The following is a 17,467-nucleotide window of genomic DNA, read 5'->3' as shown; positions in this document are numbered from 1 at the left end:
CTAGGTAGTTTTATAAACACAGACTCCGGATATGCTAGCATGTTTAATTGTCCCACTGTTTAAGGTCTTAACTCCACGAATATTAATCTCAGTCTTCTAATTAATGTTTGAATGACTCCTCAGGTCTAAACTACCAAGGGCACCTCTACTTAAAAACAGTTTGTCTTCTGTTTGTGATTTCAGGGGCAATGGGTATATGCGAAGTCGCTGTTTAGAGACCTTGTGATGGCTTCAAAATATCAAGAAAGATAGCAAAATATCGTAGACCTCCTGCCCCGAGATTAGCGTTGAATGGGTTAGCCGCGTTTGTTTGGGCCTGGGGCTAAATTCCCAGCCCGAGTGCAGAGGCTGATAATAATCGGGGCGGCCATCAGAAATCCCCGGGTGGGAAACTGCCCGCCGGGTCTGCCTAAGTCCCCGAAGTCGCCTCCCACTTTTGGTGACTGTTTATTTACGTGCAGTCAATGAGAGTAAATGGATGCGCGCCAGCACAGGCCGACCCCGAGGGTGGCGCGGTGCTCTTCGCAGCTTCTCTCTGGAGACCGGTTGGCGCGGCGGCGGGGCCGCTCGTGGCGTCTCCCTGGTGGCGTCCGCTCATCTCGCCGCGGTCGGGTCCCACTCCGGGTCAGAATCCGCGGCGGCTGGGACGGCCTTGCCGCAGGCAGGGGGCGGGCCACCGCGTGGGTCCGGCAGTCCCTCCTCCCGCCGAGGCGCCGCCCAGACTCGCTCTCCAGCCGGCCCAGCTCCCCACCCGCGACCGCCCCAGCACCCCTTCCTCCGCCGGCCCGGCCCCCGCTCCTCCCACGCCGGCCCGGCCCGGCCCGGCCCGGCCCGGCCCCCTCCTCCTCCCCGCCGGCGCTCGCGGCCGCCTTCTCTTCCCTCTTCCCACACCGCCCTCAGCCGCTCCCTCTCACACTCCGGTCTGAAGAGGAATCGAGCGCGGAACGCATCGATAGCTCTGCCCTCTGCGGCCGCCCGGCCCCGAACTCATCGGTGTGCTCGGAGCTCGATTTTCCTAGGCGGCGGCCGCGGCGGCGGAGGCAGCAGCGGCGGCGGCGGCAGTGGCGGCGGCGACGGTGGCGGCGGCTCGGCCAGTACTCCCGGCCCCCGCCATTTCGGACTGGGAACGAGCGCGGCGCAGGCACTGAAGGCGGCGGCGGGGCGAGGCTCAGCGGCTCCCAGGTGCGGGAGAGAGGTTCGGAGCGGACCACCCCTCCTGGGCCCCTGCCTGGGTTCTGACCCTCTTTGCCGGCGCCGGGCGGGGCCGGCGGAGAGTGAATGAATTAGGGGTCCCAGGAGGGGCGGGCGGGGGGCGCGGGCGCGGGGCCCGGGCGGGCGGGGTGAGGGGGTCTGCATGGGGAGGCGCGCGGACGCGGCAGCGCGGGGAGTGAGGAATGGGCGGTGCGGGGCTGAGGAGGGTGAGGCTGGAGGCGGTCGCCGCTTGTGCTGCTTCCTGGACGGGGAACCCCTTCCTTCCTCCTCCCCGAGAGCCGCGGCTGGAGGCTGCTGGCGAGAAACTCGGGCCGGGCCAGCTGCCCCTCGGGGCTGTGGGGTGCGGTGGAGGTTACTCCCGCTGCGCCCCGGCCTCCCTTCCCCCTCTCCCCGCTCCTGCACCTCTTGCCTCCCTTCCCAGCACTCGGCTGCCTCGGTCCAGCCTTCCCTGCTGCATTTGGCATCTCTAGGACGAAGGTATAAACTTCTCCCTTGAGCGCAGACTGGACGGATAGTGGTCCTTTTCCGTGTGTAGGGGATGTATGAGTAAGGGGAGGTCACGTTTTGGAAGAGCATAGGAAAGTGCTTAGAGACCACTGTTTGAGGTTATTGTGTTTGGAAAAAAAATGCATCTGCCTCCGAGCTCCAGACTGCTCCCCTCCCCCATGTTTGGGCTGTGACATTGCTGTGGCCACAAAGAAGGAGGTGGAGGTAGAGATGGTGGAAGAACAGGTGGCCAACACCCTACACGTAGAGCCTGTGACCTACAGTGAAAAGGAAAAAGTTAATCCCAGAAGGTCTGTTTTGCTTGGTCAAATTAAACACGAAGAAAACCCGCAGAGCAGAAGCGAGGCTTTTTCTTTGCTAGTTGAGTGTAGACAGCAATAACAAAAATAGTACTTCAAGTTTAATTTACCTGTTCTTGTCCTTTCTCCTATTTCTTCTGTATTACCCTCATCCCTCTTCTATACTACCCTCATTTTGCAGATGTGTTCTTCATCCCAAGAGTTATTACAGTATTCCAAAACAGCACTTACATGGTTTTTTTAAACTTACAGAGGAATTGTAGCAATCCACTAGCTAAGCCTAAAATGGGCATGTGCATCTTTTTTTTTTTTTTTTTTTTTTTTTTTTTTTTTTTTTTTTTTTTTTTTTTTTTTTTGAGACGGAGTCTCGCTCTGTTGCCCAGGCTGAGTGTAGTGGCGTGGTCCCAGCTCACTGCAACCTCTACTTCCCGGGTTCAGGCGATTCTCCTGCCTCAGCCTCCCCTACCGAGTAGCTGGGATTACAGGTGCCTGCCACTATGCGCGGCTAATTTTTTGTATTTTTAGTAGCGACGGGGTTTCACCATGTTGGCCAGCCTGGTCTCGAACTCCTGACCTTGTGATTTGCCCGTCTTGGCCTCCCAAAGTGGCATGTGCATCTTACAGCTGAAGTGCTAAGTGAGCCTTCTTAAATCTTGACACCCATCAAAACAGAAAGGTTTTCTAATTGTTGTACAACATATATGTTATGCTTATAACAAATCATTTAAAGAGTAAGTTATAAAGGGGAAAGGTCTATTTGTAATTATCAGCTCAGAAATAACCATATAACTGGTGGCACTCTGAAGTGACTAAGGTCCTAAATGCTGACTCCTACATGTGATAGACTACAGATATAAAATAATGGTTGCTAACAGTAGTTTATTTTGAGACTGTAGCCATCCACAGTATACCTGCATTTAAGAGACGTTAGATGGTAATTCAGTTTTATGACAAATAAAAATGAATTTTCTTCCATAACAAAATTGCTGGATTCAAGACCTGCCCACTCCTTGCTGCCTTTTCTAACTCTGGGTGAGGGAGCTCCTTCCTCCCATGATCTTCATTTGGTAAGACTCCTTTGGAACCCAGGTCTTTCTAGTGGATTTAAATGTGACTTGGTTTCAAAAATCTAATTCAAGGATTTTTTTTTTTCTTCTGGAAACAACCATTGCATAAATAAGTAGATCAGAAGGTATATGTGGCTCTGAATTCATACATATACACAAACTCTAAACCAGTGTCTGTCCACAGTATTTCCTAGGCTAGTTAACTTTTTGGTCTTAACGACCNTTTTTTGTGGCCTCCTCATTTTAATTATCCTCATTTTCTGTTATGAGGAAAAAAAGCTTCTTGCACAGTATGGTATATTTGCGAAGCTCAAAATAACATTTACATCCTAAGAATCTATTAGTTTTTACAACAGGACCTGTCTTTTCAGCTCATGTCAGATTTTGCATAATTTATAATATATTCTTCCATCAGTTGTGTTTCATCTATGAACCGACACCAAGACATTATAGACTGCTCACAATAATTCAACGCAGATGTAACAGCTTTCCTCCCCTGCGCTGCCCCCTGCCCCCCGCCCCGTTCTTCCAATCATGACCTGGTTTGCATGGATTCTTTGTTCACTGCTCAAACCATTCACACAGAATGGAATAAAACTTTACTCTTTTTAAATTCCACACATAAACGAGATGCCGAAAAGGCCCTTGCCATCTCTGACAGAGAAGCAGAGCAGCTCTGTTTCATGAACAGCAGCACAATTAAAGCTAAAATAATATAAAAATAATTTGAAAAAAAATCCCTTTTACTGTACACTTTCAAAGGAAGAAAGAGAAACAACAGTTTTGTTTTTTTTTACTGCTAGCCAGAAAATGTGTTTCTATTCATTTGGGCTTTGAAGTTCAGTGTACCCCACATCTGCGTGCATGTATGCGTGGCTATGTGTGTGTAATCTATGCAGCGCGGAAGCCCCTAATCTCTTCATCTAGTTTGCGTAATCATTAAGCTACTTGACCAATTATAATACCATTATGTCACATTGAACAACTTTACGTAATTGCTTCTTTGAAATGCTAGGAACATTGACACATGTATTTGGCTTATAAAGGACTGAAATTTACAGATAATATTATCCAGCTTTTTTTTTTTTTTAAGAATATGGCTCTTAATAAATTGATTTTGAGTTCCAGAGCGAAGGTCCCTTTTAAACAATTTCTGAAGCTGACTCGAAGCAGGATAACCGTCTTCTGATTTGGCCAAAGATATGACAAGTATTTCAAATCACTTAAAATTTGAGGGACAGGTGTGCAAGGGGCCCTTTGTTGCCGACTTACAGCCAAACTTGCCATGAAGTTTGTTGTAGTATCGCCACTCAGCCAGCAGAGGGCACTTTGAACACCTCTACATGGTTTGGGGCCCAAATGCAGATGATGCAGAAACAGTGTTCATCCAATATCCCAGGAAGAGCCCTGCAGGTTCCTTTTGGAATTCACAAAAATATAGGAAATATGTGCTGTGCTACGGGGTTTCTTCGGAAAGTTATGAGTGTGTGTGAAGTGAAACAGGGAGGGGCATACACATCGTCTGTCGGATCTTCAGCTCACCTCTTTTCCTACTGTCTTTCTCCCTTTTCCAGCTCACAGTGGTCCTGGGCTGGGCCTTTTACAGATACTACAGTACCCGTTTTTACGTTGTTTGGTTGAGCGTTTATCTTTTCGGTTCTGTATTGACTCTTCCGTTCAAAAGCTCGGGGCAACTGAACAAAAGAATAATGCTTCACACCTCATTTAAGAGTAGAAATTGCAGTTCAACTATCAGAAATGCTGTAGGGTGGAGCTGCCCCTGTGCACCTGGGCTGTCCTGTTTCCATCCTCCCAGGAACAACCTTGGGAGAGTATTCGCCCCCTTTGGTTTTGCAAACTCACTAGCCTGAGGCTGTGAAGTGAAGATAAAGTTAGTTGAAATCTAGTTGTTTACATCTGTTTTCATAAGGATGATTAAGACATCTTTGCTCTTGGGGGCTGCAGCAGCTAACGTTTCTTTAAAAGGCTCTAGTTTCTGCAAAAGCATTATTGTTCTCGATATACACCCTGTGTCTCTTTCATTTTTATCTTTTTTTTTTTTTTTTTTTTTTGAGAGAGTCTCACTCTGTCACCCAGGCTGGAGTGCAGTGATGCGATCTCGGCTCACTGCAACCTCTGCCTCCTGCTTTTAAGCAATTCTCCTGCCTCAGCCTCAGAAGTAGCTGGGATTATAGGCGCCTGCCCCCATGCCAGGCTAATTTTTGTATTTTTAGATCCGGGGTTGCACCATTTTGGCCATGCTGTTCTCGACCTACTGACCTCAGGTGATCCACTGGCCTGGGCCTCCCAAAGTGCTGGGATTACAGGCGTGAGGCACCATGCGTAGCCTACACTCTTAAAAGTTACAGAAGGGGCCGGGCAAGTTGGCTCATGCCTGTAATCCCAGCACTTTGGGAGGCTGAGGCAGGAGCGTGCTTGAGTCCAGGAGTTCGAGACCAGCATGCTCAATCTAGTGAGACTGTTATGAAGAAAAAACATACTGAGGATTAAAAAAATACATGATTTGTGTGGGATTTATTGATATTTATCATATTAGAAATTAAAACAAGTTTTTAAAACAAATTTTAAAAGTGTTTTAATTCATTTAAAATGGCAATAATAAACCCATTACTTGGTAATATGAATATTTTATGAAAAATTATTTTCCAAAACAAAACCAAAAATTAGAAGAATTGTTTCACATTTTAGTAAATCTCTTTAATGATGTGGCTTAATACAGGACATTGATTATCACTGGGCTCAGTGGCTCATGCTTGTAATCCCAGCACTTTGGAAGGCCGAGGTGGGCAGATCACCTGAGGTCAGGAGTTTGAGACCAGCCTGATCAACATGGAGAAACCCCGTCTCTATTAAAAATACAAAATTAGTTGGGTGTAGTGGCACATGCCTGTCATCCCAGCTATCTGGGAGGCTGAGGCAGGAAAATCGCTTTAACCCCGGAGGTGGAGGTTGCGGAGAACAGAGATGGCGCCATTGCACTTTAGCCTGGGCAACGAGTGAAACTCCGTCTCAATAAAGAAAAGACAAGAAAATAATAGGACTATTAATCCACTTTAAGTCAGGTCTCTGCAAGTCAATTTAGATCTCTGGGTTTTGCTTCTGTCTACATAATAAATATAAATAAATAAAGAAGATGTGGATTTTCATATCTGCATCTGCATTCAATCTATTGTGATCACACATATGGAAAACTTGTGAAAGAATGGGAATGAAAAAAGGGTAAAGGATATCTTAGTGTTATAGAAAACAGTTTTGACTTGCACACCAGAAAAGTCTTAGTAACCTGAGGGGTTCCTGGACCACATTTTGAGAACGGTTTTAGGCTATCCAAACTGGTTAGGGGGAGGTTGGGGTAAGCAGGGAGCTAGAGGGTACATTTTAGTGTAATTCTCCTCATCTCTTCCTAATTGCTTTGGCCTACATTTGAAATAAAGAGCGGAGGCAAATGGGTAAGATATGTGTTTGTAGTGGTTGTTAACTTTGCCCTACACAAGCAGCCAGTAAGTCTAGGTAGAGTAGAGTGACTGTGTGTGATACAAGTTTTCTAGCCTGTGGTGCTCTTTGAGGCAGGGCTTAGGAGTAAGGTTAGCAGGTTATCATTTGGAAAAGCAAATTATTATTTTTGATCTTCAGTAAATAGGATGCTGTGTGTATTTAGTGTTTATCTACAATACATGCACATTCATTAACCTGGAACTATTCGTCCTATAATAAATAACTGTACATTCACTGCCATTTTTTTCTGCATTTCTCTTTATTTGCAATAATGTGTTACCTGAGGGAAAGGAGATGAAATTAAACATTCATATTATTTAAAAATTTTTGAAACAACCGACTAAAAAATAGCACATTTTATTTTCTGTGTGGTGTTTGTTAAACAAGTTGTCAGTGTCCATACACCTGTTGGAAGACATTGTACAAAAATCAGAGTAATAGTCATATGGATTACTGAGATAAATTCACTTAAATCTCTTAACAACTGTTTTCTTAATAAAAACAATGTTTATCTCTAATCTTTTTTGTTTGTTTTGAGATGGAGTCTCACTGTGTTGCCCAAGCTGGAGTGCAGTGGCGCGATCTTGGCTCACTGCAACTGCAACCTCCGCCTCCCAGGTTCAAGTGATTCTCCTTCCTCAGCCTCCTGAGTAGTTGGGACTACAGGCAAACACCACCACGTCTGGTTAATTTTTGTATTTTTAGTAGAGGTGGGATTTCACCATATTGGCAAGAATGTTGAACTCCTGACCTCAGGTGATCCACCCATCTCAGCCTCTCAAAGTGCTGGGATTACAAGTGTGAGCCTCTGTGCCCAGCTTTCTAATCTTTATTTAATTATCTTTTTTGTGCAGCAGTGATACAGGATTATGTATTGTGATTGATGATCACATCACCTGTACTGAATAGTTAATTCAGAGTTCTATTAGTTTTTACCTTTATTTTTTCCAGAGATTTTTTTTTTTTTTTAAAGACAGTCTTGCTCTGTCAGCAGGCTGGAGTACAGTGGCACGATCTCGGCTCACTGCAACCTCCTACTCCTTTTTTCTCCAGAGATATTTTACAAATTAAAATGTCATCAAATATTGTTCCTCTCTGCCTCTGTGTTTAAATTTTTATTTCCCCGTGACACAATCCAGCTTCGTTTGACATTCTCCCAACCCCCATCTGATTTTTACTGTTAATATTTATCCAGGAGAACTACTGCCCTGATGCTTTAAAAGTTTTTCTGAAGCTGTTGCATATTGACTTCTAACTCTTAGAGGTGAGGGTCAACTAGGAAAACTGTAACAATAGGAGTGGAGATACCTGTCAACAACTTTTTTTGAGGGTGTGTCTATAGGGTGTAGAGCACTGTGCTAGGCACTTGCATGAGTGAAGTCATTATCTTTTGAGAGCCTTTAGCTGCTACAGAACAGCAGTCTGGCGGTTTAGATAGAGCAACTCGAATTTAAGATAAAAGAACTATCTGTGTAGTATTTGTGTATATTTCTTAAACGTCGATGGAGGAGTTTGTAAGTGAAGTGCAGTTCATTATGATATACGTCTGTATTCAACTGGAGTTTTCATGATTGAATTTTGTAAGGTATTTTGAAATAACTTCATATAAAGGTGAGTTTTGTGTTAAAAGGAATAGAGTGATAGCGTGTTAACCTCATGTGTGACGTGTTCTAATTTAGTCACATTTTCATTATTTTTATTATAAGGCCTGCTGAAAATGACTGAATATAAACTTGTGGTAGTTGGAGCTGGTGGCGTAGGCAAGAGTGCCTTGACGATACAGCTAATTCAGAATCATTTTGTGGACGAATATGATCCAACAATAGAGGTAAATCTTGTTTTAATATTATGCATATTACTGGTGCAGGACCATTCTTTGGTACAAATAAAGATTTTTCTGACCATTTTCATGAGTACTTATTACAAGATAATTGTACTGAAAGTTATTTTAAATTATCTGAAATGTACCATGGGTTTCAAGGCTTTAACTAAAGTTGCATGTAAGCATCAGTATGGGAGCTTTACTTCCCTTGGGAGTATATCAAGGTCCATGATGTTCACTCTCTGTGCATTTTGATTGGAAGTGTATTTCGTAGTTTTCTGAGAGGCTAAAAATGTGAATTTGTATCTTATCTGTACCTAAAAGACATTCTTTTTAATCTAACTTTTATTTTTATGGGTTTCTTGGTATTGTGACATTATGTAAAGGTTAGATTTAATTGTACTAGTGAAATGTAATTGTTTGATGGTTATTTTTTTAAAAACTTCATTAGCAGTATTTTCCTATCTTCTCAACATTAAAGTAGTGGAGAACCTACAACTCCCTGAGAAATTTTAAAAAGTGAATTCTTTGCTGGAGGTGTGATTTATGTAGAGGTACCGTTACCAACTTTACCTTTGCTTGGTTGTCATTTTTAAATTTACTCAAGGAAATACTAGGATTTTTACAATATTTTCTTGAGCAAACATACATTTTTATTATGTTTTTAAGGATTATTTTCAGATTTTTTTAGTATAATGAAAATTTACCAAAGTACAGGTCAGCAGTAGAATGATAAATAAAGGCCTGGAAGAGACCTTGAGAGGTCAGGTAGTAGTATTTCTTTCTGCCTCCTGGCAGCAGTAGACTCAAATCATCTCAAGCAGATGAGGATTTATTTGATCTCAAAGACCTGCAGGAGGGGACATTCCCCACCTGTCCTTATTAACCCATTTTCAGAACATACTTATTAGCATATTTTACACATAATTTGAATCTTCATATTAAATTTAACATCAGTGGAGATGGAAAATAAGCATATCACCTTGTCTTTGAAATAGCCCTATATTGTTAGATTATTTCATAGGCTTCTTTACCCCAGATTAAGCAGTCCTAATCCTTTAGCATTTATTCTACATCTAATGAACTGATTTAAAAAATTCAGTTCTGAAAAATTTCTAAGAACTTTCTTCAAGTCCCAAACTGTGAAATCTAGAACAGGTCAAAGTGCTCTACTAAGGTACTGTACTGTGTAATGTCTTAAAGAAACACTTTGCACTGAGGTGAGTTCTGCGGGCATTGATGGCCTTGAAGGTGTTTATGCAGTTTAGAACTTGGAGGTTTGATTAGATAACTGAATTCATAAGGAAATGTCATGTATTTTTTGTACTATAAAAAAGTGGATAAGTAATGCTTATTTGCAGAGATTTGAGTTAAACTAAGAAGGAACTTTATTTGGCTTCCAATGTTAAGAATTTACAATAGTAAAGGGAAACAGTCTAATTGAAGTGGACTGACTGTGCGATAGTCTCTGTATATTTACTTTTGACAAGTTAATTCAATGTGTACTATAGTTTTGTTTGTTTCTTCAAGGAGGTTTGAATAGTGCATGCATTTCAATCTATATTGCAAATCCAGGGTTACTTGGCAGACTGCTGTTTAAATCAGACGTAAAAGGGTTACCTGGCAGACTACTGTTTAAATCAGATGTTTTAACAGAATTCACTTTATGCATGAACATTTTCCTGGGATTTTGAAAGGTAGTTTTACTAGAAATGTAGTCCATCTTCCCTGAAGATCTGAGAAATTCCATTACACTCTGTTTCCAATCAGAGGTCATGAATACTATATGAGTACATAAAGCATGACGTCATGAATGATAAGGTAGGTTAGGGAACGTTTTGCTCATAATTGTTAAAATGCAGTATAAATCTTGAAGAAATAAAGCTAACAATTAAGCCATTATTTGCGGGGGAAGGTTGAAAAAGTTTGTAAAAGTCTGTAAACTTAAACCCATAACTCTGATTATGATTTCTGCGAAACCAGAAGACTTGACTCTGGGAAGCATTGATTACTTGTGAACTTTGAAACTGATGGTCCCTGACGTAGTTTAGCCACTTGGAAAAAGGTATCTGAGATTATCTCTTATCTCCCAAGTTACAATGAGTCCCTGAGGGAACTGACATGTTAACATTAAGTTCTTGGTGTAAACTGTGAGAAAGGCAAGAGAATTTAGTAGTTTAACTTAATAAATAGTTGGTTAAACAGAAATGCTGACTCCATGTTATCGAAAAAGTTAAAAATTTAGGAGGGTATGGGGATTTCACTGCTGTTGTTAGGTTTTGATTAGTGAATAGTTATGGGTCAGAGAAGATTAGAAAGGCTATGACTGCACATTTTGGAATTAATAGCAGTTTTTCTACATTTAAAATGGAACGAAATTTTTAAAAAATTTAAGTAATTTATTTTGATGATTTAAATTTTGTAAAATTTACACTAAGAGGTAAATAAGAAGGGCGGCCATTGTTTCTTTTATTTTATAGATGACTGAGAGGTTCTAACTCATCTAAGGATACATAGCTAGTTAAGTGGTGGGATTTGAATTTAAATTTTCTGAGACCAAGTTAAGTAGAATTTCCACTGTACTCTTGTATAGCTTTTTATTTATTTTTTATTTTATTTATTTATTTTTGAGACAGAGTCTTACTCTGTTGCCAGGCTGGAGTGTGGTGGCACAATCTCAGCTTACTGCAACCTCCGCCTCCCGGGTTCAAGTGATTCTCCTGCCTCAACTTCCCGAGTAACTGAGACTACAGTCATGTGCCACCACGCCCAGCTAATTTTTGTATTTTTTAGAAGAGATAGGGTTTCATCATGTTGGCCAGGATGGTCTCAATCTCTTGACTTCGTGATCTGCCTGCCTCCCAAAGTGCTGGTATTTCAGATGTGAGCCACTGCACCTGGCCTTGTATAGCTTTTTAAAAATGAGAATTGGCTGTCTTTCAAGTTAAGAAAATACTTATTAATGGAAATTAAGTCAGATTTGTCAATATATCAAAATTTGAAATTAGCCTACTATTTAATGGCAACTTAGTGGCAGATATATGATGTAAAATCATTCAGACGTGACACATAGATGGAATATGTTTATATTTGAGGCTGTGCACATAATCACCTTTACTTGCATTGTGAAGGATATATCATTATCTTTTGTGAAGTCCATCAGGCCTGGTGAGGTGGTTCACGCTTGTAATCCCAGCACTGTGGGAGGCTGAGGTGGGTGGATCATGAGATCAGGAGTTCGAGACCAGCCTGGCCAACACAGTGAAACCCTGTCTATACTAAAGATACAGAAATTATCTGGGTGTGGCAGGCACCTGTGGTCCCAGCCACTTGGGAGACTGAACTGGGAGAATTACTTGAACCCGGGAGGCGGAGGTTACAGTGAGCCAAGATTGCGTCACTGCGCTCCAGCCTGGGCGACAGAGCTAGACTCCATCTCAAANAAAAAAAAAAAAAAAAAAAAAAAAATCCACTAAAGAGATGATGAAATTACCTTGTTAGTAAGGCAAGATTATTAAAAACTCTAAATAGGCCCTAAAAACCATACTTGACTAGAAATACCTGCTTTTATAGTTCAGAGATCACTTGTTATCAAAACCCTGAAATTTTTTTTTTAAGGTAAAATGTGGTGGAAAAGTAAGTTTTATTTTTTAAAAAAATACAGTTAGTTACAGAGATCAGAGTGATCAATTGATCACTTACCAAATATATATTAAGTATCTACTGTATATAATATGCTAGTAAGAATAAATATAGCAAAAAGTATTTTTTCCTTGACTCTAATTGTTTAACATCTGCATGCTTTTATTGTGGCACCTATAATTCAGTTCAAGTATTATGCCTTTCTTTGATGGAACAGCTTCCTATTCAGTAAGGAAGACTATATTAATAATTGAATTGGTTTGTTTCATCTTTAGTGTTCTGAGCTGTGGAGTATTTATTTAACAGCGTTTATCAGTTTTCAATTTCTTTTATTTTTCCATGTTCATTATAGAATTCATTTTACCTACGAATAAAGTATGTAGATTATAGAGAGAAAATTTGTAAAATTAAACTGATACTGAAGAGCGGTGTAAGAAAAGCCTTATGTAATTTGTATGCTGTTATTCTTCTGAGTTTATACACATATGTTTGTGGTAATCAATGAGGGATGGTTGGGTGACTGCCCTCCAGGGGACATTTGGCAACATCTGGAGACATTTTTGGTTGCCATAACTTGGGGAGAGAGGACTGCTACTGGCATCTATTCAGTAGATGCTATTACTTTTAATGGCAAAATTGCAATTATTTTGCACCATCCTAATGTTAAACTTCCTGCAATGCACAGGAAAGCCCCTATAACAGAGTTATCTGGCCCCAAACTTCAATACTGCTAAGGTCCAAAGCCTGATATGTTACCTGTAGCTTTAAACATCCTTTAAATTGTCAAATTCATGTCCTTGACATTAGGCTTATGTTAGATTTTCAACTATAACATAGATTTAAACTTTACCTTTTGTAGATTAATAATATGTTAGCTTACTCCAGTGTTCTATTAAAACGTTCTGTTTAAAATCAGAGACATACAGCAATTTTATAAATGCCTTTCTCTTCAGGGCTGTGAAGCTCTCCCCACTTTTGTGAGTGCCCTCTACTGGTCAAATTATTTACTTTTGTAACAGATAACAATGAAATCCTGTTTGTATAGTTTCTCTGTTTAAACTGTGGGTATCATCAATTTAGAAATGTATCCGTTTTATTTAAAAGTTTTATTTTACATGATTGATTTAAAAAATATCAGTTTTACTCTCTGCTAATATTAATATAAAGATTGCTGTGTGGATTAGTTAGGCCTAACTAAATAAGTAGATGAGTTTACTGAACTAAGAAAAGAAACTAGGCGATGTATGAGAAAATTGGGTGTTTCTGTTGTTAACACTTACTGAGCTTACTTTGTTGAAGGGACTAAAAAGCAGCAGTGTGGCTCCCTGAGCTTCTTTGCATGCACTGAGGAGCTGCTTAATGGAGTCAAAGCTTGGTGTTAATGTTGCAGGGGGTGTTATGAGGGTCCTATTCAGAAGTGGCAAATTGTGAAAGTTCACATTTTATAGATTTTTATAGAACTGTAGAATAGTTATGGAGCACCTGATTTGTAGAATAAGTGAACATAAAACCCAGGCACTGTATTTAGGTCAAATTAAGAATAAGGGTTTATTTAATAAGTATTTACTTAGACCTGAATGTTAAACTTTACTGGTCATGTCTTTTTCTACCTTGGGTTTTTATAAAGACAAAGCTTTAAAAACATACAAATGGAAGTTGGTAGTGGAAATAAGCGAAAGGAAAAAAAATGATTTTTTGGTTTGGAATCTCCGAAGATTCTGGTTTTAGCAATACAACTAATTTCTTAATCCCAGAAATGATCTTCACTGCCCACTTTGTACCGTGCAGTATTCCTGTGGGCTGGAGATAGACACTAGGGAGCAAAACAGACTAGATTCCTGCCTTCATGGAGCATATTAGTTTTAGTTGTACACTTGTCCCTTAGTATCCACTGGGGATTGGTTCCAGCACCTCCTGCAGGTACCAAAAGTAGTCAGGCATGGTGGTGCATGCCGTAATCCCAGACACTTGGGAGGCTGAGGCAGGAGAATGGCTGGAACCCGGGAGGCACAGATGGTAGTGAGCTGAGATCACACCAGTGCACTCCAGCTTGGTTGACAGAGCAAGACTCCGTCTCAAAAACAACAACAACAACAACAACACAATAAAAACTTAGTAGAAATAGTGAAAATAAAGTATTCGAAAGGATAAAAGAGGGACACAGTAACTAGCTTAGATACTTTGTTCGATGTTTTATTTAAAAAAAAATTCAGGCCAGGCGCGGTGGCTCATGCCTGTAATCCTAGCACTCTGGGAGGCCGAGGTGGGTGGATCACCTGAGGTCAGGAGTTCAAGACCAGCCTGGCCATCATGGTGAAACCCCATATTAAAAAATAAATAAATAAATAAAAAATAGAAAAATAAAAAAATTCAAACCTATAGAAAAGTATTAAAAAATAGTACAATAAGTAGCTGTTACTCTTAAACTAGATTCACTAATTAACATTTTGCCATAGTTGCTTTCTCTAGATTCTGTTCATTTGTGTATAGAGGTATACACTTATGCCAATGTATATTGTTTAATAGCTGAACTAAACTATTTGAGATTAAGTTGCACATGTTACGACCCTTCACCTCGAAACTTGGTATAACTTTTAAGACAGGGGTCTGCAAACTATGGGCTGCTTTCTGGCCAAATCCTAGCTGCTATCTTTCTAAATACAGTTTTATTGGAGCACAACCATACTTGTGTGTTTATATACTGTGTGTGGATGATTTCACACTGCAGTGGCACAGCTGAGTAGTTGCAACCAAAATGACTAAAAGCCTAAAATATTTACTATCTTTAGATCTTTATAGACTTTTTACCTTCATAGAAAAAGTTTCTGACCTTGTTCTAACAACGGAATATTTCCTTGTATAACTACAATATTTCCTTATATATCTACAACATAATGATGAAATTTAGGAAATTCAGCATTGATGTAATCCTTTGTCTCATATGTAGTCTAATTTTGTGAGTTCTAAGAATGGCCTTTTAGCAATTTTTTTTTTTCTGATTCAGGATCAAAAATTAGTTGTCCCATCTCGGTCTGTTTAATCTGAGACTGTTTCTCTGCTTTGGTCTTTTATGACAATGACACTTTACAAAGAATTCAGGCCAATTGTTTTGTAGTATGTCCTCTAGTTTGGGTTTGTCTGATTGTTTCCTCATGATCAGATTTAGGTTACAGTTTGGGCAGGAATGCTACATAAGTGATGTCGTGTCCTTCACCTTGGATCACAACAGGAAGCACATGATGCTGGTATGTCCCATTATTGATAACATTGATTTTTTTTGGTTAAGATGATATCTATCAGATTTCTCTCTGCAAAGTTGTCTTTAATGATTTTAATAAGTACTCTGTGGGGAGATACTTGGAGACTAAAAATGCCCTGTGCTCCAATATATTTGCATCCAGTAGAATTTAGCATCCATTCATAATTCTTGCTTAAATGAATTACTACCATAATGGTTGCAAAGTGGTAATCTTCTAACTCTGTCATCATTTCTAGATTAATTAATTGGCATCTGCCATTAAAACAGGCTCTCTCTTTTTTCTTCCCTCATTTATTTGTTTGGTTTATTTTATTTGTATCAGTATGGACTCATGAATTCTTTTTAATTTAATGTGTTGAAGTCTGTTACTGTGATTACAGATTTCAATGCTCAAATTTGTTTTGATAAGGCCGATGGAATCCCTTTTAAGCTGGCTTCTGTATCCTTTTAACATGTCTCCTTTAGTTTTTGAGTTCTTCCTTACTTTCTGGCACTGTGTATTCCAGGTTCACCTTGTTCTTTTCCTTTACCCACCCTGGATTCAGCCATTTGTCTAAGGATCTCTAGTTCCTTTTAGTGGGGAATGGTGTTGAGACACTAATACCTGGGCCTTAGGTGTGTTTATATAGTGACGATGGGGTGTCACTGCTTTTAGACCCTTTTCAAGGCACAGAGCTCAGAAATGCGTGTTACTAACAATCAACAGTTAACTAATCTTTGCCTTCTTTCTTCGAGAGTGAGAACCCTGTTTCTACCCAGTTTCTCCTTGTATAGATTTATATGCTAAACTGTACACTTGTGAAATGAAAATGATAATGTCATTCTTAAATTATGGATCTTGCAGTATTACCTAAGTAACATAGATCGAATGTTGTAACTTTAGGTTAGTTTCCTTATTTGTGGAATTTGGATTAAATATTTGTCTCCCTTGAGAAAAATGAGAATCCTTTCTTATTATCAGAGTATCCTTAAACCATTAAGGAAAACATTTGGGGAAAAAATGAGCTATTTGGCTGCATAAAAATTAAGCTGTCTTTAACAAAGATACAAGACAAAAACCTAGAAAAACCATTTGGTTCATGTAACAGGAAGCTATCTTATATGTGAATTAGAAAAAAGCAAACATAAATAGAAAAAAAGGGGTGGGGGGTGCTAAAGATATAAATAGGCAGCTTGTCTACCAAAAAAAAAAAAAAATGAGTAACATAAACATATAAAAAGACACTTACTTCATTTGTGTAATGCCAGTTCAAACAATAATAACATTTTTGTAGTTTCATATTGGCTAAGGTTAAAATAACTGCTAGGAAGGATATGGAGAAATGTGTGCTTTGTACTGTAGTGGAAGTACAGACCCTCAGACTTTATGGAGGTCATTCTGGAAATAGTTTCAAAATGTAAGCTACATGTCCTTTGACCAGGCAATTCAACTTCTTGTAATTTATGCAAGGACTTAATTGGATAAGTGTTTAAGATGTTTATACAAGGTTTATTGCATCATTGTTTATGATTTTTTAAAAATGGAAATAATCTTCATGTCTACCAATAGAGAATCGGTGAATAAGTTATGGTATATCCGTACATACAAATTATATAGTTGTTGGAAAGATTAGGTAGATTTAGATATACTGACATTGAAAAATGTCCATTATGTAAGTGAAGCTAGGTCACAGCACCTTGTGTTGGGTATTCCATTTATCTAAAAACAAACTTAATTACTCCCTCATTTTTTGTGGTGTTGTAGTTTTTAAAAATAAGCTTATGCCATTGGGACTGGGGGAAAAGTATTCATTTTGGAGAGAGAAAAGGGCACTAAAATATCAGAAAGCATTAGATTATTTCATGCTTCTTTTTAAAGTCTTAATAAATTGGGTAATTCAGATGTAGTCTTGGATTAAGGAAATTGCTATTAAGGCTAAATAAAGAATAACTGAGAGGTATATAATATAAAATATGAACATTATATTGGCAGCTGTAATGATTAAGATTGGATCCATGGTCATTCTAGCCTCTCATTCTTACGTAGACTTCGAGTGATCACTTGTAGACGAGTGCCACATGACTTCAACAAGTTATGGTCATTACATTCTTATTTTGAAAATTTGTCATATAACTTGTCCTTGAGCTGGGCGCAGTGGCCCAC

At 39.8% G+C, this 17,467-nt stretch overlaps 1 protein-coding gene across 4 annotated transcripts in view; it reads left to right on the top strand.

Moving 5' to 3' along the window:
• The first annotated feature begins 1,014 nt into the window (after positions 1-1,014).
• Positions 1,015-17,467, top strand: part of KRAS (KRAS proto-oncogene, GTPase) — a 53,016-nt gene continuing 36,563 nt past the window's right edge. For 2 of the 4 annotated variants that reach the window (XM_017523017.2, XM_017523021.2), the window contains exons 1-2: positions 1,015-1,195; positions 8,308-8,429. In XM_017523017.2, the coding sequence (XP_017378506.1) occupies positions 8,319-8,429 (111 nt within the window). In that variant the 5' untranslated portion in view covers positions 1,015-1,195; positions 8,308-8,318. Of the gene's footprint in view, positions 1,196-1,643; positions 2,010-8,307; positions 8,430-17,467 lie in introns of those variants that run through there. The other 2 variants (XM_017523019.2, XM_017523020.2) reach the window with 2 other exon arrangements.

Source organism: Cebus imitator, unplaced genomic scaffold (genome assembly GCF_001604975.1).
Source record: "Cebus imitator isolate Cc_AM_T3 unplaced genomic scaffold, Cebus_imitator-1.0 Scaffold25, whole genome shotgun sequence".
Taxonomy (NCBI): domain Eukaryota; kingdom Metazoa; phylum Chordata; class Mammalia; order Primates; family Cebidae; genus Cebus; species Cebus imitator.
This window is presented reverse-complemented; position numbering and strand designations above follow the sequence as displayed.